At 44.1% G+C, this 22156-nt stretch overlaps 1 protein-coding gene across 1 annotated transcript in view; it reads right to left on the minus strand.

Annotated features, from left to right (window-relative positions):
- The window catches only part of LOC132234516 (adhesion G protein-coupled receptor E2-like), a 39804-nt gene extending 17906 nt beyond the window's left edge, over positions 1-21898 (minus strand). Inside the window, exons 1-9 of the mRNA XM_059695469.1 lie at positions 21814-21898; positions 16436-16489; positions 16003-16125; positions 13332-13481; positions 11286-11345; positions 10648-10920; positions 9326-9669; positions 9120-9194; positions 8547-8727 (exon numbers count right to left, since the gene is read on the minus strand). Of these exons, the coding sequence (XP_059551452.1) occupies positions 8547-8727; positions 9120-9194; positions 9326-9669; positions 10648-10920; positions 11286-11345; positions 13332-13481; positions 16003-16125; positions 16436-16489; positions 21814-21844 (1291 nt within the window). The 5' untranslated portion in view covers positions 21845-21898. The remainder of the gene's footprint in view (positions 1-8546; positions 8728-9119; positions 9195-9325; positions 9670-10647; positions 10921-11285; positions 11346-13331; positions 13482-16002; positions 16126-16435; positions 16490-21813) is intronic.
- Positions 21899-22156: the final 258 nt, after the last annotated feature.

The following is a 22156-nucleotide window of genomic DNA, read 5'->3' on the forward strand; positions in this document are numbered from 1 at the left end:
TTGTAAAATAAAAATAAATAAATAATTAAATGTATTTAAAAGAATTAAAAAAAGGTAGGCACACTATGCTCATGGATTGTAATACTAAACATAATAAAGATGTCAATTCTCTCCTCCCCCCCAAAAACAACAACAACAACAACAACAACGGCCTCAGAAGGTGGGGGCAGGGTGTTGGGATAGTGTGGCTGCAGTGTCCAAATAGTAACAACAACAATTAGAGCAATAAAGCTACGAAAAGGTTCATGAGGGACTTTAAATGATAAAACACCAGAGAAATAATACTAACAAAGGAATTTAGGAATGATCAAAGCTGTGATATTCAGAAGGAAGAGAATGAATGAGAGAGAATTCCCTCTCCCAGCCACTTATGTGCTGGGATCTGGTTTATTGGTAACTCCCTGGTGCTGATATTATGTGTCTTGATGTCCAATCAGCAATCACTTACCTTTCTATGTGTTCACTCCTATTTTCTCTCCCACCTTCACCTTCATCCATTATTAACTTACCTCCTTATTCACACACACACACACACACACACACACACACACACACACTCAAAAACCAAAAAGCTCTCAGAGTTCCACAGGCCCCGTGCAACCAGTGGTTGGCCTCAGTGCACCCTGGGCCTTTTGTTGAGTGGCCATAGGCTCGGCACTGATGCCAGATCTGAATCTGCACTAACCTGGTGAATACCACTCGCCCCACCCTGGTACTCCCTGAAATCCTGCCTCACCGCACTTTCATATTGCCCGAGATTCACTCAGCAGCTGAGCCTTACAGGCAGCTGGAAAGTGGTGGCAGGCCTAGGGGTGCCTAGTGCCTTTTGCTGAGAGGCCCCAGGCCTGGTAGTGATGGCAACCAGCCTCAGTTTGCATGATGGCCTTCCCCCCAGGACTTCAGGCCCAGTAAAAGCAGCTACCAGCCATGGATTAATTTTGTAGTCCCTACTAGGTGGTCCTGAGCCAATTACTGGCAGCACCTGACCTTGGCCTGTGCCAGAGCCCCTCCCAAGTTGCCCCAGAACCAACACACCTGGTAGCTGGCTTCAGACCATAACAGAGCAGCACCTGATGGGCTCCACAAGTGACACACCCAAAGGGTGATCTCTACAGACACCAGAGCCCCACTGGTGCAAATCCCTCACCCTGGGGTCAGTCTTTGCACAACAGCTCATACACTGTGGTCTTGGCCATTCCTCAGAGCCAGTTAGCCTGAGGGTCAACACCTACTCATTGACCTGCCAATAGTAATCAAAGCTCAACTACAACAGAAAGGCACACAACTCACACAAAGGACACTCCTGGAGCGCTGGGCTCAAGAAATCACGGAGACTATGCCACGGGGCCTCCAGGTCACCTACTACATAAGGCCACCTTGCCAAGACTGGGAGACATAGCAAATCTACCTACCTAGAAACAAACTCAGAAAAATAGCTAAAATGAAAAGACAAAGAAACATGTCCCAAATGAAAGAGCAGGAGAAAACTCCAGAAAAGAACAAAATAAAATGGAGGCAAGCAATCAACCAGACAGAGTTAAAAACTGGTTATAAGGATGCTTATGGAACTTAGGAGAAAAATAGATGAATGCAGCTAAAACTGCAACAAAGAGATAGTAAGCATAAAAAAGGGCATAGAAACCATAAAAATGAGTCAGTCAGAAATGAAGAATACAATCGCTGAAATAAAAAAGACATAAAATGGAATCAAAGCGGACTAGATTAATTGTGCATCAAATCATCAATTTGGAAGACAAGAAGCAGAAAACACCCAATCAGAGCAGCAAAAAAAAAAAAAAAAGAAATTAAAAAAAAATGATAGTTTAAGGAACCTCTGGAACAACATCAAGCATAACAACTTTTGTATCATAGGGTTACCAGAAGAAGAAGGGAGGGAGCAAGGGATTGAAAACATAGTTGAAAAAATTATGATTGAAAACTTTCCTAACTTGGTGAAGGACAAAGAGCCAAAGTCCAGAAAGTGTCGAGAGTTCCAAACAAGATGAACACAATGACGCCTGTACCAAGACACATCATCATTAAAATGTCAAAGATTTAAGACAAAGAATATTAATAGCAGCAAGAGAAAATCAGTTACCAATGAGGGAGCTCCTATAAGACTGTTAGCTGATTTCTCAACAGAAGCTTTGCAGGCCCAGAGGAATTGGAGCAAAATGATGAAAAACAAGGACCTACCGCCAAGACCACTCTACCAAGCAAGGCTATTACTTAAAATTGAAGAAGAGATAAAGAGCCTCCCCAACAAGAAAAAGCTAAAGGAGTTCATCATTACCAAGCCAGTATTTCAAGAAATAATATAGGAACTTCTGTGTAAAGAAGATAGAGGAAAAAACAACATACATTTGAATAATAAAAGGGCAATAACTGTGTCCCTATCAATGATGACTTTAAATGTAAGTAGATTAAATGCTCCAAGCTGAATGAATAAAAAATCAAAACACATAAATATGCTGCCTACAAGAAACCCAACGCAGACACATACATACACACACTGAAAGTAAAGGGATGAAAAAAGGTATTTCATGTAAATGCAAATTAGTAAAAGCTGGGGTAGCAATTCTTATATCAGGCAAAATAGACTTTAATACAAAGGGTGTAATAAGAAACAAAGAAGGACATTTTGTAATGATAAGGAGATCAGTTCAACAAGAGGATATAACTCCTGTAAACATTTATGCACCCAATATGGGAGCACCTAAATATATAAAGCAAACGTTGATGGACATAAAAAGAGATATTGGCAGCAATACAGTATAGTAGGGGACTTTAACACTCCATTGACATCAATGAATAAATTTTACAGAGAAAAATTCAATAAGAGAACAGCTTCTTTAAATGGTACATTAGACCAGATGAATTTAATTGATATTTTTAGAGCATTTCACCCCAAAGCAGAAAAATATACATTTTTCAAGCATAAATGGAACATTTTCCAGGATAGACCATATGTTAGGCTTCAAAAAATGTTTCAGTAAATTTAAGAAGATTGAAATAATATAAAGCTTCTTCTTCAACCACACTGGTATAAAACTAGAAAGCAACTAAAAGAAAAAACTTGAAAACCACACAAGCACATGGAAGCTAAATAATATGCTACTGAACAATAAATGGCTTAACAATGAGATCAAGGAATAAGTCAAAAGATACCTTGAGACATTAAAAATTTTTAATAAAGCACACACACAAAACACAATGACACCCTGGCCGGTTGCTCAGTGGTTAGCATTGGCCTGAGCACTGAAGGGTAGGTGGGTTTGATTCCTGGTTAAGGGCATGTACCTGGGTTGCAAGTTCCTCCCTGCTCTGGTCAGGGCATATTTGGGAGGCAACCAATCGATGCGTGTGTCTCACATTGATGTTTCTCTCTCACTTCCCCTTCCTCCCTCCCTCCTTTCACTCTCTTTAAAAAGCAATGGGTGGGGATTAATGGGAAATGAAGACACATTTGTAATACTTTAGCCAATAAAGAAATTAAAAAAAAAGCAATGGGAAAAATATCCTTTGGTGAGGATTAACAAAAGAACAACAACTCTCCTACCCCTCCCACAAAAACACAATGACACAAAATCTATAAGAAAAATCTCAAATATACAATTTAACCTTACACCTAAAGGAAATAGTAAAAAAATTAAACAAAGCCCAAAGTAAATAGAAGGAAGAAAATAATAAAAGTTAGAGTAGAAATAAGTGAAATAGAATCTAAAAAACAAACAAACAAAAAACAAAAATTAATACAAAGGTCAATGAAGTCAAGGGCTGGTTTTTTTTTTTTTTTTCAAAGAGAAAAAAAATTGAAAAACTTTAACCAGACTCATTAAGAAAAAAAGAGAGAGAACCCAAATAAATAAAATCAGAAATGAAAGAGAAGTAGTAACAACTAACACCACAGAAATATAAGACATTATAAGAAAATAGTACAAAGAATTACATGCCAACAAATTGGACAATCTACAAGAATGGATAAATTCCTAGAAACATATCATTTTCCAAGACTAACTCAAGAATAAACAGAAAATCTGAACAAACTGATGACTACTAATGAAATTGAAGCAGTAATAAAAAAAAAACTTCCAACAAACAAAAGTCCTAGACTGGATGACTTTACAGGTTAATTTTTCCACACTCAAATAAGAATTAACACCTATCATTCTCAAACTATTCTAGAAATTTAATAAAAGGGAAGTCTCTCAGGCTCATTTCATGAGGCCACCATTACCCTAATTAAAAAGATACTCTAAACTGATAAGGGCCTAATCTCCAAAATTTATAGGGAACTCATACAACTTAACAAAAGGAAGATAAACAATCCAATCAAAAAATGGGCAAAGGATCTAAATAGACGCCTTTCAAAAGAGGACATTCAGAAAGCCAAGAGATATATGAAAACATGCTCAAAGTCACTAATCATCCGAGAGATGCAAATCAAAACAACGAGGTACCATCTCACACTTGTCAGACTGCCTATCATCAACAAATCAACAAACGACAAGTGCTGGAGAGGATGTGGAGAAAAAGGAACACTTGTGCACTGCTGGTGGGAATGCAGACTGGTGTAGCCACTATGGAAGACAGTATGCAGTTTCCTCAAAAAACTGACAATGGAACTCCCATTTGACCCTGTGATCCCACTTCTAGGAATATATCCCAAGAAACCAGAAACACCAATCAGAAAGGATATATGCACCCCTATGTTCATAGCAGCACAATTCACCATAGCTAAGATCTGGAAACAGCCTAAGTGCCCATCAGTAGATGAATGGATTAGAAAACAGTGGTACATCTACACGATGGAATACTATGCTGCTCTAAAAAGGAAGGAACTCTTACCATTTCCAACGGCATGGATGGAACTGGAGAGCATTATGCTAAGTGAAATAAGCCAGTCAATAAAGGAAAAATACCACATGATCTCACTCATTCATGGACAATAGAGACCATTATAAACTTTTGAACAATAATAGATACAGAGGCAGAGCTGCCTCAAACAGATTGTCAAACTGCAGCGGGAAGGCCGGGGAGGGTTGGGGTGCAGGAGGTAGGGGGGTAAGAGATCAACCAAAGGACTTGTATGCATGCATATAAGCATAACCAATGGACATAAGACACCGGGGGATAGGGGAGGGTAGGGGACTGTCTAGGGCAGGGGGAAAAAATGGACACATATGTAATACCCTTTGTAATACTTTAAGCAATAAAAAAAAAAGAAAAAAAAGATACTCTAAAAATAATTATAGGCTAATATTTCTCATGAACATAGATGCAAAAATCCTCAAAAAAAACATGAACAATCTGAATTCAGCAATGCATTAAAAAGATTATACACCATGCTTAACTGGGGTTTATTCCTGGTATGCAAGGTTGGTTCAATATCTGCAAATCAATTAATGTGATACACCACAAACAAAATGAAGGCTAAAAATCATATGATCATACCCACAGATTAAAAAACAAGCATTTGACAAAATCCAGCATCCATATATGATTAAAATTCTCAGCAAAGTGAGAATAGAGGGAACGTACCTCTACTTAATAAAGGCCACATATGACAAGCTCACAGTTATCATTATACTCAGTGGATAAAGGCTAAAAGTACTTTCCTGTGGAACAGAAACCAGACAAGGATGCACACTTTCACCACATTTTACCCAACATAGTATTGGAAGTCTTAGCCACAGCAATCAGGGAATAAAAAGAAATAAAAAGCACCCAAACTGCAAAAAAGTAAAACTGTTATTATTTGGAGATGGCATTATACTACGTAGAAAGAACCCTAAAAATTCCATCAAAACCCTACTAGAACTAATAAATAAACTCAGTAAAATAGCAGGATGCAAAATTAATATTGAGAATTCAGTTGCATTTTTACATACCAGTAATGAACTGCTAGAAAGGGAAACCAAGAAATCAATCCCATTTAAATTGCATAAAAATATGCGTAGGAATAAATTTAACTAAGGAGGTAAAACATCTGTACTTAGAAAATTAGAAAGGCTTCCCCTCAGAGATCTGAAAAACCAGAGCAATTCAGGAGAACGAAAAAACTTGTGATTCAGCACCACCTATTGGAAAACGATTGAGAGAATTAAGCAAACAGAACACCTAATTATCTCAATTCAAAAAGGCCTTTTCCAAAGCACATTGTATTAAAACTGTCAAAAATTAGTGACAGGAGATTAGATGCATTTAAAAAAAGAGAAAAGACTGCTGTATATATGAACATTTCTTTTATGTAAACTTAATGGCAACTACATATAAAAACCCAAAACCGAGACACATAACTTAGAAGAAAGAGGAAACAGAGGGAAAAATTATGAAATACCACCAAACAAAAACAACAGACAGAAACACAAGGAAAAAACAAACAGTGGAGGCACAGAGCTACCAGAAACCAAAAGATAAAATGGCTATAGAAAGTCCTCAGACCAAGAATCACCCTAAATGTACATGAAGTGAATTCACCAATAAAAAGGCACAGAGTGGCAGATTGGATCAAAAACAAAATCCAAGTTACCTCAAAAAATTAAAAGTGGAACTGCTTTATGACCCAGCAATTCCACTTCTAGAAATTTATCTGAAGAAACTGAAATGCTAATTTGAAAGAATATATGCACCCCCATATTCATTGCAGCATTATTTACAATAGCCAAGATTTGTAAGCAGTTCCATCAGTAGATGACTGAGGAAAAAAGTTGTGGTACATTTACAGAATGAAATACTTACTCTGTCATAAAAAGGAAGAAAATTTTACCCTTTGCAACAGCATGGATGGACCTGGAGAACATTATGCTAAGTGAAACAAACCAGTCAGAGAAAAAAAGAACCATATGATTTCACTCAGATGTAGAATTTAATAATCAGACTGAACTATTAAGCAAAACAGAGACTAATAGAGGGCAGGCAGATAGCTCTGGTGGTGGAGGTGTTAGGAGGGTTGGAGGGATTGAGCAAAAAAGAAAAAGAAAAGAGAGAACTCATGAGCATGGCTGACAGTGTGAGGACTGTGGGGGGTGGGGTGGGTAGAAGTGGAAGAGGGCGTAGGATGGATAAATGATGATGGAAAAAATAAAATAATATTTTAAAAAACCAACCATAGCCCCAGCTGGTTTGGCTCAGTGGATAGAGTGTCAGCCTGAGGACTGAAAGGTCTCAGGTTCAATTCTTGTCAAGGGCACATGCCTGTGTTGCCAGCTGAATCCCCAGTAAGGGGCGTGCAGGAGGCAGCCAGTCAATGATTTTCATCACTGATGTTTCTATCTCTCTCTCCCCTTCCCTTTTTCTGTGAAATCAATAAAAATATATTAAAAAATCCAATCATATGCTGCCTTCAGGAGACACATCTAATTTGCAAAGACAAAAATAAACTCAAAGTGAAAGGATGGAAAATGATTCTCTAAGCAAATGGCATCCACAGAAAAGCAGACATAGCCAATGCTTATATCAGACAAAATAGATTCCAGGATAAAAAAGTAATAAGGGTCCAGCTGTGGTGGCTCAGTGGTTGAATGTTGACCTATGAACCAGGAGTTCACGGTTCGATTCCTGGTCAGGGCATATACCCGGGTTGGGGCAGTGTGGGGTGTGCAGGAGGCAGCTGAGCAATGATTCTCTCTCACCATTGATGTTTCTCTCTCTCTTCCTCTCCTTTCCTTCTGAAATCAATCAATATACTATATATATGTATGTATAATAGTAAAGTGATAGATACAAAATAATCATGGGAATGTAAAGTACAGCATAGAGAATATAGTCAATAATATTTTATAATTATATATATGGTTCCTGGTGTGTACTAGACTTCTTAGGGGATCACTTCATAAATTATATGTATCTAACCGCTATGCTGTACACCTAAACTAATAAAAATATTAAATGTCCACTGTAATTGAGAAGTTAAAAAAGTAATAAATAAATGAATAAAATTTATGTTTACACTAAAAAGAAAGAACCAGTATGGTTCTTATTATGACCGGCCAGATTATTATGACCACCCCATCAGTACTTCATTGACACTTCCAAAAATACTGAATATTGAAAATTTCCTAAGCAAATACTCTCAAGGTCTTATTATTATTATTATTTGCATAACTAATTCACTACTTTGTACTAATGGGATGGTCATAATAATCTGACCACTCAGTGTATGTCCCCATGACTTATTTATATTATAAGTAGAAGTTTGTACCTTTTGACTCCCTTCACCCATTTCAACTACCCTTCACCCCCTGCCTTTGGCAACTACCAATCTCTTCTCTGTATCCATGAGTTTGTTTTTTAGATTCTACATATAAGTGATAGCATTCAGTATTTGTTTGTCTGTCTGACTTATTAAAATTTATTCATTTCTTTTTAAGCTTTTACATTAATTTTCTATTTTTAAATTTCTTTATTGATTAAGATATTACATATGTGTCCTTATCCCCCAATTTAATTTGTTTGTGAGTGGTCACTCAGCTCCAGTGAGGTTGGGAGAGGAATGAGGTGCAGAATGGACAGAGCTGAGCCTGGGGGCAGACCCAGGTACTTACCTGTGCCTCCAGGTGCATTAAAGGTCAGTGACCCATTGGGTGGGGCCTTGCTCAGCTTTTTGAAGACGACATGTTCCATTTTGTGGAGCAGGGTAGTGGCCACATAGTTCTGCTCTGAGTGGGACAAGGTCTCCAGGTCCCCAGGGTTCTCCAACAGGTCATCCACCCCCTGTATGAGGCCCTGGGGGTGTGGACACAGAGCCATTGGCCCATGCACTAGAGGGGCTACAGGAAGACTTTGCCCTCTCAACTCCAGTAAACGGATTCTAGATGCTGTGTATTTGGGGACAAAGGTGGTACCGGATTGCCCCTGCAATCCAGCCATTTAGAGGTCAGTCCTGTTCCTGAATGCCAAGGGTGACGTAAACTGACTGGGCAGGGACAGCAAGAAAGGTGTTAGTCGGTCTGTGAGGATCTAACAGTGAGTACAAGTACCTGCATGTCTGCTTTCCCCACCCGCCCTAGGAGAAGTGGGGGCTCAGAGCAGGGCAGCTCTGTGTCTCTTCCCAAACCAAGGCTTCCCCAGTCCTCTATGGGATGCCTCCACGTGCCTCCCCCAGGTCCTGTCCTTACCTGGATCTTGTCCGAATCTGAGGCTGACTTGAAGTCTCTGTCGAAATCATCAAATTTTTGTAACAAACTGGAGACCTTTGAGGAGAAGGGAGATTTGATGGTCAGAGAGCCTCACAGGTAGATGGGGAAACTTGGGGAAAATAGGTGGGTGCTGCAGGTGGCACGGAGGTATTTCCTGCCTCTTTGTCCCTGTGGGAGTCACTCACCTTGCTGTTGTTGATTCCAGGGTGTGCAGTCCCGGTGCCAGTGCCAGTGCCGGTGCCGGTGCCAGTGCTTGTGCCGGTGCCCATGCCAGTGCCGGTGCCCATGCCGGCGCCAGTGCCAGTGCCAGTGCTTGTGCCAGTGCTTGTGCCAGTGCCAGTGCTTGTGCCGGAGCCAGTGCCAGTGCCAGTGCTTGTGCCAGTGCCAGTGCCAGTGCTGGAGCCAGTGCCAGTGCCAGTGCTTGTGCCGGTGCCAGTGCCGGAGCCAGTGCCAGTGCTGGAGCCAGTGCCAGTGCTTGTGCCGGTGCCGGTGCTGGAGCCGGAGCCGGTGCCGGTGCCAGATGGGATCCCTGCTGCAGACAGAAGGGCAATTCATTAGGTGTATGCGAGTGTGTGTGTGTGTGTGTGTGTGTGTGTGTGTGTGTGTGTCTGTATGTGTTGGGATATTCTGAGTTGACTGAACTGAAATTTTTGGGAGGATTAGGGAGGTCCCTCGTGTAGGAAAATTGATGGAGGCTGAGTAGCTGAGAATTGGGGTCAGAGTGCCAGGGTTGTTGGTCAGAGACAGGGCTGGCTAGGGAAGATGGACCCACCCTTGAATCTCCTTACCCCCATGTTTCTGGACAGGACCCCTGAATCCATCATTGTCTGGGAGGTCCGAGAGTCTATCTGGAATGTTTGTGATCACAGGGGCTCTCGTTCTGGAAGTCACCGGTGATGACAAAGAAGACATATATTGCACTGGAACACAAAACACTGTGAGTTCCTGAAGCAACTTAAATGTCATCACTTTCTCAAAAATAAGATATCAGGTGGGTGGGGGTGAGGGTTCCAAACGTCCAGAAGTGACACTCTGAGGAGGGTTCTCAGCCTTGAGGTTTGGAGAGGGTGGGTGTCCAGGACAGCTTTTTAATGTTTTTGTTGTTGCTTTTTATGCCTGAGAAAGTGGGACAAATGACCTCAAATCTCATGGGCAAGAACAGATTTCATACACACACACACACACACACACACACACACATATACATATATATATATATATATATATATATATATATATATATATATATATATAATGTCTATAGACTATTACATTTTGAAAATGAAATGTATTTTAATAAACACTGCCTTTATAATTATAAAAAAATTAAAAGGCAACCTACAATTTGGGAGAAAATGTTTGCAAATCATATATCTTACAGTTAACATCCAAAATACTATATAAAGAACTCTTTTAACTCAATAGACAAAACACACAAAACTACACCGTCAAATTTAAGAATGGGTAGTGGATCTGATAGACTAATCACGGAAACCTGATTGCCCACCTCCCCCATAGTGCCCTGCCCTAGCTCCTCTCTCTAATCCTTGACAAAATGCTTCTGTGCTGCTCTTAGCGGTGAGGGTTCTGGATGCCCTATAAGCTCCCCCAACAATCTCTGTATGCCCACTCCAAGCCCCAGTACCTTCACATTTCTCGAAGCCGTTAGTAAGGATCTCTCCAGATGAAGAATTGAATCCCTGAACACAGCGACAGGCAGTGGCATTGACACATTTGGAGTTCAGAGGACACCACCAAGCACAGTCTTCCGGGGTAGAGGCTGTGGGTATCGAGAGCATGGTCAGAAGGCCCATGAAATGGAAGAAGTCAGCTACCAGCTGGGGATACAAGGGCTTGTAGAAGGGGGTGAGGAGAATGAAGATGATGCCAGACAAGCAAGAGCCACCCAGATAGTGGGTGCCAGAGTGGGGGAGAGAGGGAGTTATGGCTGCCACTGGACTTAGCAGAGCTCAGAAAATTCTGGACGTTTAGGGAGGAAGAAATAGCTTCTCTTATTTTCAGAAGACCCTCTCTGGGCCTCTTCAGAGTAAGCCTCCTTCTCCCCTTGTTAATGAGAGGACCCAGACCCCAGCAAGCACTACCCAGCTTATGTCACTAATTGACAGGTGCCCCAGGCAGACTCACCTTCAAGGGTTTCTTTTGCAGCAACCATTGTCATAAAGAAATGCAAAACAAGTCCTTCATCTGAAAGACAGAGAGATGATCAAGATAGGAAAGTGGAGCTCCAATTTTAACCCCTGTCCACATGGCCACTCCACCTGGGAGGTGGCTCTGGCCCTGCAGCCCACAGCTTTCTGGCAACTTTTTGAGGTTTCTATACTTGAAATCAAGGACTCTGTCTTTCCCCTCCATTTCCTGGGACTCCCCAAGGAGTCAGTCACTGATAGTCAGGGAACCTCAGGTGCTACAGGTAAGGGGACAGAACATACAACAGCGGATGACAGGGACACATCTTAGAAACTCCAACCTTTTCCAATGGAGAGAATATATCTTAAAGGAGAAAGTACTCAGGCTGGCTTGCCTTTTCCCATGTCCTCATTCTTTGTTCTTTGGCAATGGCAGAAATCTGCTTTGAAAAGGCCCCACTCTCTCCTCCTAGTGAGTAGGTGCCAGTTCTTATTCACATGGAGGCATCTTATGGGTGAATGTTGTGGCTTCAATGCTCTGTTGTCCAGATGTGGATGGAAGTGTCATGAGTTCTCCCTGTCTTTTAGCCCCTGTGCACTGGCTTCCCTGGCAGCTCCCAGGTCGGGTGGAGACATCATGATTACCTGTGTCCCAGCCTGAGGATTTGGACAAAGGCCAGGTTGGGCCTTCCTGGGAGCCAAATGCAGGAGAAATGTGTTCCCTGGGCAGTACCCAGCTTGGCTCCCGGTGATGGCCTTTGTCCTGCCTCCTCCAGGACAGCTGCTCTCTGCCTTAATTCTCCTTGGAAACGAGTGATGCTGGCAGGACAGAGTTCTCCCTTCCATGCTAACTCTGAGACTCAAGCTGTCCCAAGACCCACCCATGAACCTGAATTCTCAAGGGGCTTGGAGGAAGGGGGTGAAGAGAATGAAGATGATGCCAGACAAGCAAGAGCCACCCAGACAGTGGATGCCAAGCTATGGCAGACAATGGGGGTTGATGTCCAGCCATGCAGGCTTGGGGTGGTGAAGGTGCCTCTTATGATCCCCACAAAGGCATCCCCTGAACTGACAGGAAATGGTGAGAATTCACTTCTGAGTAAGGCCAGCAGTAGGTAAGGGCTGGGTGGCTGAAGAAGGGAGCAGATGCTGACAGGCGAGGGGTGGCAGCTGTTTCTGTTATCTGGCTCCTTGGTTTCCACCGGGGACACAGATCTATAGGTCCTATTGAGGGGGGACTCACCCTCCATCATCTGTGCCCCAGTGGTCTGGGCCCCCATGTGGCTTGCGTTGACCTCTATCAGAGAGGGTCAGGCCTGAGGCAATGGTGTCCAATTACATCCTCTCTTTCAACCTTATCCAGATAGGAGCCTCTTCCATTTACCCAACTTTCTGAGTATGTGTGGGGTGGTCTATGTCACCCTGCCCACATCCAACACAACATCCTCCTGGGTCCTATTCATCTGAGTTTCCCACAGGCCCATGAACTGAACTTATTGGATTGGATCAGGGTGAAGCCTTGCTTGGGAAAATAGATGTGGCTGAGTGCCTGAGAAGTGGGGTCAGGGTGCAAGTAGGGGTTTCACCAGGTGTGGTTGTTGGCCAGGGAAGGGCCAGCTGGGCCACATGGGCTGACCCTTGACTCTTCTCAAATGTCTGAACAGGGTTCTTCAAGGCCTGAGGGATATGAAATTGCTCTGGGGTGGTCAAACCTATGTGGACTCTAGTGAGGGAAGATCTCATCCTGGCAATTACTGATGAAGAAGAAAAGGATGGATATTGCACTGGAATGCAGTACTCTGTGAGCTCTTGAAGTATCTTGAATGGCACCCCTTTCTTTGTTTTATGAAATTAAGATGCGAACTAGTAAGAGGATGTTCCAAAATTGCATAAGTGGCACTTGGTGGGGGCATTCAGAGCCTTGGGGTTCTGAGAGGGTGGGAGACCTGGTAAGTGCCCAAGCTATCATCTGATGAGCTAGAGAAAGGATTGAGAATTCCAAACCTAAAGAATGAGAAGGTGGAAGACATGGGATTTTTCTTACCATCACACGGGTCGTCAGGATCAATGCCGAACATTGCCTCAGAAGCAGGCCTGTAGCCTTGGTGGCAACTGCAGTAGGACTTCATGAAGTTTTGGCAGTCTAAATATACTCCACAGGACACTCTTGAGTTTGGTCCACAGTCCTTGATGTCTGGAACACAATAGGACAAAATGTCACCTCTCAAAGGCACAAAAGTTCTCATTGGGCAGAGACCCTGCCCTCCAGTCTGACCCTGTCATGGGGGCTGGACAGAACACAGGTCCAGGGTTGCACTCCAGGATGGAGCTGGGCAGAATTGGCTGCTCCAGAGCCTACTGACTCCTCTGCCCATCTTTACTTTCTGAGGCACCTACATTCAGACACTCTGCTGTGTCATCATGGGGTTGAAAGGAGGTCTGCATCCCTCTCTTCAGACCTTGACGGGTAGATAGAGACACTGATTCAGGCTCCAAACCCTCCTTTGTGATTCTATTTGCATCATTGGCGACTTGGGGGTGGCCTCCAGTTAGGGTGACAGTGGATTTGATGGCCATCCTCAATGCTGAGGTTGTGGAGGGAGTCATGGATGGGGACTGTACAGGGTGACATGACACTCATCATATACCTGGAGATAGAACCAGGTGTCAGCCCCTACCCATTGACAGCTTCCACTTCTCCTTAATCACAGTGGGCCAAGTACACCCCACCCTCCTCGTCAGTTCCCCATCTGGCAGTTGCCTAGCTCCCAATTGCAGGCCTTTTACAGATGCCCAGGATATCTCTGGGAGAGTCTTCCTATCTCCATCCTGGGTAAGATCCCCTGTCATCAGAGGCAGTAGGGGAAGAAGCAGCATGAAGGTGCTCACAGCTGTCATGTGGGTGTTCTCTGGCATCTTATCCCTCCATGTTCTCTAAACCTGAGAGAAAGATGCCCATGAGCCAGGTCTCGTTTGAGTAGCTCAGGGATCTATCGAGCAGTGGCTAGACACCACTGGGTAAGAACAGCAACTTAATAAATAACCAAATGGCCGAAACCGATTTGGCTCAGTGGATAGAGCGTCGGCCTGCGGACTGAAAGGTCCCAGGTTCGATTCCGGTCAAGGGCATGTACCTGGGTTGCGGGCACATCCCCAGTAGGAGATGTGCAGGAGGCAGCTGATCGATGTTCCTCTCTCATCGATGTTTCTAACTCTCTATCTCTCTCCCTTCCTCTCTGTAAAAAATCAATAAAATATATTTAAAAAAAGAAAGAAACTATAATTTAAAAAAAAAATAAATAACCAAATGAATAAAAATGTAGGGTCAGAAAGTTTGACCCTGTACATTCCAATCAAGGGACCAAAGACTTTAGGGCCTGAAAGGACTCATTGGGATCATGATGAGTCAATTAGTCTCCTCCCAGGTCAGAGTTTCTTTTCTAAATTCATGAATTTCCCTTTGGAGGCCTAGGCTGTGAAGTCAGACCAGGACAGGAGAGGAACTGGGAGGGACCCACATCTGTGGGATTCATGTTTAGCCCCCACCTGGGCAATGGGTCTTTTCTTTTCAGATGATAGTGATGGCTGGAGACCTGCCATCAAGTGTGATGACATGGGGTGGAGTAGAGTTGAGGAAAAGTGGGAATAAGGTGTGGAATGGAAATACATGACAGTGGGAAATTCCTCAACCTGAAAAGTGCCCTCAAGAAGGGAGCTGGGATCCAGGTACCTTAGTAGCATCTTCTCTCCATGTCTATCCAGTCTACAATTTCCCATGAGACACACACATGTAAATGCACAAAGAAACTGTTAGGGATACCACTAGTGTCATGGATGGGCTGGGTACTAGTGACAACAACATCTTTTTCTTTTCCTGATAAAATTTACTTTTCCACAAATATTAAATAACATTTGGGTACTGAGAAAACAAAGAAAATCAAATAATGACAAAAATAATCACCCGTAAGTCCCCAGGCCTGCAGGGGAGGGCAGTTGGGGGTGACCAGACCTGCAGGGGAGGGAGTTGGGGGCAATCAGGGGAACAGTTAGGCATTGATCAGGCTGGCAGGGGGGTGGTTAGGGGGCAACAGGCAGGCAGGCAGGCGAGCAGTTGGGAGCCAGCAGTCCCGGATTGTGAGAGGGATGTCCACAGGGATCGGGCCTAAACTGGCAGTTGGACATCCCCCGAGGGGTCCCAGATTGGAGAGGGTGCAGGATGGGCGGAGGGACATCCCCCCCACCCCCAGTGCACGAATTTAGTGTACCAGGCCTCTAATGAAAACAATAATTACAGTAACAGCAGTAACAATGGTAATAGCTCACATTCGTTGACAATTTCTCTGCACTCATCTTAAAATTTTTTTTTCATGCAGGTAACTATGAAGTCTTACACCATCCATGTAGGGTAGGTACAATAATTATCCCCAATATACAGACCAGGAAACTGAGGGAGAGGAGAAATAATTTCCTGAAGGTCAGAGAGCCACTTAGTGGCAAAGCTAGAGTTAGAACCCATACAGCCCAGATCCATTGTGTAAGCTCTAAACACCCTTCCTAATAATTACAAAAACCTAACTGCCCACTTCCCTCGTACTACCCTGCCCTGTCTCCTCTCTCTAATCCTTGACAAAATGCTTGTGCTGCTCTGGATGCACCACAATCTACTCCAATAATCTCTTTATGTCCCTCCACCCCTCTCCCCCAAACCTCTGTACCATCGCAACTCTTCAAGTGGCCACTGGTGAAGACACTACTTGATGCAGCACTGAATCCCGGTGCACAGTGACAGGAGCGGGCATTTACACATGGAGGGTTCGGAGGGCACCATCGAATACAGGCTGTGGGGTGGAAAAATGAGGATGGAGACCATGGTCAGAAGGCTCAAGGAATGGATAAAGCCATGGACAACTGTGGGTTCAAGACTAGAGGAGGGGAGATAAGGGAGGGATGGCTGCTATTGGAAGAGGAATAGACAAAAAAATATGGGCATTTAGGGAGGTAAAACAGCTTTTCTTATCTCCAGAAGATCATCTCTGAGCCTCACTTGCAGAATAAGCGTCCTTCCCTCCCAACTGGTGAGAGGACCCAGACGGTAGCCGGCACCCCCAGCTTAATATCACTAATGGGCATCTGTGTGGGCAGACTTACCCCTATCCTTCTGGGCTGCAGAAACCAATGGCAACAACAGCAGCACTGACAGTTCTGGGACAGAAAAATATGAAGAGAAGACAAAGAAAAGAGAGTCAATCTCCAATTTCAAAACCTGGCTGCATGGCCATTGCTTCCTTTGGAGGTGGTTCTTGCCCTGCAGCCCATGGCCTTCAGCAGGTTCTTTGTGTACTTGACTGGGAATTGAGGACTCAATCTTTCCCCTCCACCTCCCAGAAAAACCTGAGAAATCAGTCACCAACAGATACAGTCCTCATGGATCCTCAGGTGCCACAGGTAAGGGCAGAACATACATGATGGATGCTGATAGGGACACAGCTTAGAAACCCCAACCTGTCCCAATGGAGGGGGTAGATCTTAAAGATCCCTTTGCCCAGATCCAGTTTCTTGTTCTCTGGCAATGGTAGAAATCTGAGGATTTCTCTTCCAGGATCATTTCCCCTGTTAAATGTACATTTTCTGGGATGGAACCAAGATGTCGGCATAGGTTAATGCCGGAGTTTGCTGCCTTGAACAACTACTTCAAAAGTGAAACTAAAAAACGGAACAGACATCACCCAGAACCACAGGAACGCTGGCTGAGTGGAAGTCCTACAACTAGGAGGAAAGAGAAACGCATACAGACACTCAGAAGAGGCGCAGTGCTGAAGTCAAATTCTGAGGTGCGGAGTGCGCGGAGCGGGCTGGCGGCGGAGGGCGCGGTTGGCGTTTTCAATCCGGTGGGAGTCGCAGACTCTGAGCTCCAGATACGGGCGAGTCTTTAGGGACCCAGACTCAAATGGGAGAAGCGGGACTGTCTGGCTTCGGTCAGAGCAAGTGCAGCTTTCTCTCCGAGCTTTGCAGCGGGTGCTGGGACTCAGAGAGGCAGAGCCCTTGGGGACAGGACTGAGAGCCGCCATAACTGCTCTCTCCGGCCCACCCTGTTGATCCTGTGTGACCCGCCCCGCCCAAGCCCTGCACAGAGGCATTTGCTGGATAGCCTCAGGCAAAGGCTAGATTAGCACCTCCCTAGAGGACAGAAGTTCTCTCACTGCAGACACAGCTGATTCTCATAGCCACTTGGCCTGGAGGTCAAACCCTCCCTGGTATTAGCTACAACAATCAAGGTTTAACTATAAGACTGCGCACAAAGACCACTAGGGGGTGCACCAAGGAAGCATAACAAAATGCGGAGACAAAGAAACAGGACAAAATTGTCAATGGAAGATATAGAGTTCAGAACCACACTTTTAAGGTCTCTCAAGAACTGTTTAGAAGCTGTTGATAAACTTAATGAGATCTACAAGAAAACTAATGAGACCCTCGATGTTATATTGGGGAACCAACTAGAAATTAAGCATACACGGACTGAAATGACGAATATTATACAGACTCCCGACAGCAGACCAGAGGAGCGCAAGAATCAAGTCAATGATTTGAAATGCAAGGAAGCAAAAAACACCCAACCGGAAAAGCAAAATGAAAAATGAATCCAAAAATGCGAGGATAGTGTAAGGAGCCTCTGGGACAGCTTCAAGCGTACCAACATCAGAATTATAGGGGTGCCAGAAGATGAGAGAGAGCAAGATATTGAAAACCTATTTGAAGAAATAATGACAGAAAACTTCCCCCCACCTGGTGAAAGAAATGGACTTACAGGTCCAAGAAGCGCGGAGAACCCCAAAGAAAAGGAATCCAAAGAGGACCACACCAAGACACATCATAATTAAAATGCCAAGAGCAAAAGATAAAGAGAGAATCTTAAAAACAGCAAGAGAAAGAAACTCAGTTACCTACAAGGGAATACCCATACGACTGTCAGCTGATTTCTCAACAGAAACTTTGCAGGCCAGAAGGGAGTGGCAAGAAATATTCAAAGAGATGAATGCCAGAACCTACAACCTAGATTACTTTACCCAGCAAAGCTATGATTCAGAACTGAAGGTCAGATAAAGAGCTTCACAGATAAGGAAAAGCTAAAGGAGTTCATCACCACCAAACCAGGATTATATGAAATGCTGAAAGGTATCCTTTAAGAAGAGGAAGAGGAAGAAAAAGGTAAAGATACAAATTATGAACAACAAATATGCATCTATCAACAAGTGAATCTAAGAATCAAGTGAATAAATAATCTCAACAAGTGAATCTAAGAATCAAGTGAATAAATAATCTGATGAACAGAATGAACTGGTGATTATAATAGAATCAGGGACATAGAAAGGGAATGGACTGACCATTCTTGGCGGGGAAAGGGATGTGGGAGATGCGGGAAGAGACTGGACAAAAATCATGCACCTATGGATGAGGACAGTGGGTGGGGAGTGAGGGCGGAGGGTGGGGCGGGAACTGGGAGGAGGGGAGTTATGGGGGGGGGGAAAGAGGAACAAATGTAATAATCTGAACAATAAAGATTTAATTTAAAAAATGTACATTTTCTGGGTATACAAAAGGACCTGGGTATTAGAATTAGACTCTGAAAGTGTGAGCCCTAGCTCACAGTGTCAGCAGGGGTAAGAACCCTGGAATGGAGAGATGGGGGCTAATGAGAAGTGAGGAGTGAGAATGAAGGCAGCTGCAGGTAGAGTCACTATCTCCTGGTTAAGTGGCCTCTCCAGGTATAGCACCCATGGCTTCTTTGGCTCCTTCCACATGAGCTCCTGGCCCTCAGACAGAGCACTGAGAGCACAGCCTTTGCCCTTTTTCTTCCAGTTCAGCCCTACGGAATAAGTCACTGAACAGGCTTTGTGGTCTGAAAACCACTATAGGTGCAAACGGATGAAACCTACCCTCCAGGCGATAACTGGATCACATATGTAGAGTCCATCCTTTCATGCATATGAGCCAGTGAACCCTATGCAAATTCAGCTCTGTGTGCCTTTACAAGAAGTTTCTAAAATGTGTCCATTCTTAAAAAACGTCATGTACCACAATCGATAATGATAAAATGTGGCTATGTTTCATAAAATCCAGGACGCAAATTACAACCAATGGGGAAAACCTAATGGAAACACCGAACATACTAGGTAACAGTTGCTATCCTAAGCATTGAAGGAAATAAAAACTAACCAGACTTTGGCTGACCTCGTTTTATTGATTTCTACTAATTCACTATCCTTTAAATCATGCCATGATACACACACAAAGATAATGTATTTCTTAGCATAATAGAGTTTTCAGATAGCTTGATTATTTAACCTTCTGAAGAAAAATGATATGTGCTAGTTAATCTTATGTATCAATTTGGTTAGACTACAGTACCCAGACATCTAGTCAACATTAGTTTACTAGAGGCCCGGTGCACGGAATTTGTGCACAGGTGGGGTCCATAGGCCTGGCCAGCGAACAGGGCCAATCGGGGCCAAGCCAGAGAGGAGGCAATGGTTGCCAGGCTGGGCACGGAAAGAACGGACACCAGATGCCAATTCAGCCATCATCGGCGTCCCGCCACTGTGTGGTTCCCCGCCTCCCTCCCTCCCTCCTTCCTCACTGCTGCTACCGTGGCAGTTGGGTGGCAGGTCGATTGGGGCCTGCCGGCTTGGGGGGAGGGACAGGGCATGGGAGGTTGGCCACTGGCCCTGAGGAGGGAGCTGGCCCTCAGCCCCCCTGGGAAAGGGGCAGTGTCTACTGCCACCCACCCCTGGTTCCCAGTCCCAGCCTGGAGGCTGGCCCCAATCAGGTGATCAGGGCCTACCGGCCAGGAGGAGGGATTGGTGGAAGTTGGTCAGCCTTCGGAGGTTGGCTGTGGGAGCACACTGACTACCAGGGGGCAGCTCCTGCATTGAGTGTCTGCCCCCTGGTGGCCAGTGCGTGTCATAGTGACCAGTCATTCTGGTCGTTCTGGTAGCTTAAGCTTTTATATACAGTATATAAAGACTAGAGGCTCGGTGCACAAAATTTGTGCTGCAGGGGGGGGGGGGAGTCCCCTCAGCTCAGCCTGCATCCTCTCCAATCCGGGACCCCTTGGGGGATGTCCAACTGCTGGGACATCCCTCTCACAATCTAGGGCTGCTGGCTCCTAATCGCTCACCTGCCATCCTCCTTGGTTGCCCCTAACTGCCGGCCTTCTTGGTCACCCCTCACGGCCCCACCACTGGCCTGGTCATCCCACGCAGACTGCTTGTTCAGTAGCTTGGTAGTCCCTTACTAACCACCCTGCCGACCTGGTTGTAGGCAGCCATCCTGTGAGGGTGTGAAGGTTAATTTGCATATTTCCTCTTTTTTACATAGGGTGTTGCTGTGAATATGGGTTTTTAAAAAATCTTTATTGTTGAAAGTATTACATATGTCCCTCTTTTACCCCATTGACCTCTCCCAGCCTACCCCTACTCCCCACCCCAAGCCTTTACCACCCTATTGTCTGTTCCTGAGTCATGCATAGATGCATACAAGATCATAAGTTGATCTTTTCCCACTCACCCACACTCCCTTGCTTTCCCTCTTAGGGTTGACAGTCTGTTCTGTGCTTCTATGACTTTGAATCTATTTTAGATGAGATTAACATTTAAGTCAGTAGACTGTGAGTAAATCAGATTGCCCTCCATAATCTGGGTGGGCCACATCCATTCAGTTAAAGACCTTAAGAGAAAAAAGTCTGACTTCTTCTGTGGAAGAGGGAATTCTGCTTCCAAACTGCCTTTTTAAATTTTATTTTATTTTTAGCGAGAGCAGAAGAGAGAGGGAAAGACAGAGAGAAACACATTGATTGGTTGCCTCCTGTATGCTCCCTGACCAGGGCCCAGGCCGGGGAGGAGCCTGTAACCAAGATACGTGCCCTTGACCGAAATCAAACCTGGACCCTTTGGTCCGAAGGCTGATGCTCTATCCACTGAGCCAAACTGGCTAGTGCCTAAACTGCCTTTAGACTTGGACTTCAGATGCACCATCAATTCTTCCCTGGGTTTTCAGCCCATTGGCCTGCTTGGTGGATTTCGAACTTTCCAGCCTCCACTAATCTCATGAGTCATGCCTTATAATAATGCGTTTCTCTCCCCCCTTTCTGCCTTTCTCTCTCTCTCCCTCCTGCCCTCTCTCCTCTCCTCCCCTCTCTCCTTCCCTCCCCCTCTCCTTTTCTCCCTCTCTACTTTCCTCCCTCCCTCCTATTGATTCTGCTTCTCTGAAGAAACTGGACTAAAACTAGTGGTTAATGGGTAATGTCTGTTAAGTCCTTGAGTATGCCCTAGGAATAAGTTTCACTAACTTTCTCCTTTGAGATTTAATATAAATCAGTTAATGTCCTTAAATTTTCTTCCATTTGTACCTTATAGAGATACTGGGAAAACAAGTCAGGTATCAAGCAAAAACAGATAATATTTTCAAACTGGGTAGAGAGTTCCCAGATAGCTTTGATTGTCTATGGTCATTGTTATAATTTCACCTACCTGGCAGCGCTCTTAGACATCTGTTTCTCATGGTGCAGATGCAAGTCCAGCCACTAAGGATTTCTGACCTCGGTCTGTGTGTGTTAAAAAAACCCTTTCTATTTGAAGTATATATTGTGTCCTAGAGGAAGTGACTTAAGAAACTGTTGATTTGCATTTTCTCTTTCCCATAATCTGCCCAATAATTAACTTCTCAGGAACTCCAGTTCTTCTTTTTAAAAATTTACACAGTACTTTAAGTCTGTACAGGAGGTCTCTTTGAGGGTGATTTTCAAGTGTTTTTACGGAGGAAAATGTGATACTGTGCATTCAAAGACCTCCCCAAATGAAGAATCACTCTACT

The sequence above is a fragment of the Myotis daubentonii genome, chromosome 5 (assembly GCF_963259705.1).
Source record: "Myotis daubentonii chromosome 5, mMyoDau2.1, whole genome shotgun sequence".
Classification (NCBI taxonomy): Eukaryota; Metazoa; Chordata; class Mammalia; order Chiroptera; family Vespertilionidae; genus Myotis; species Myotis daubentonii.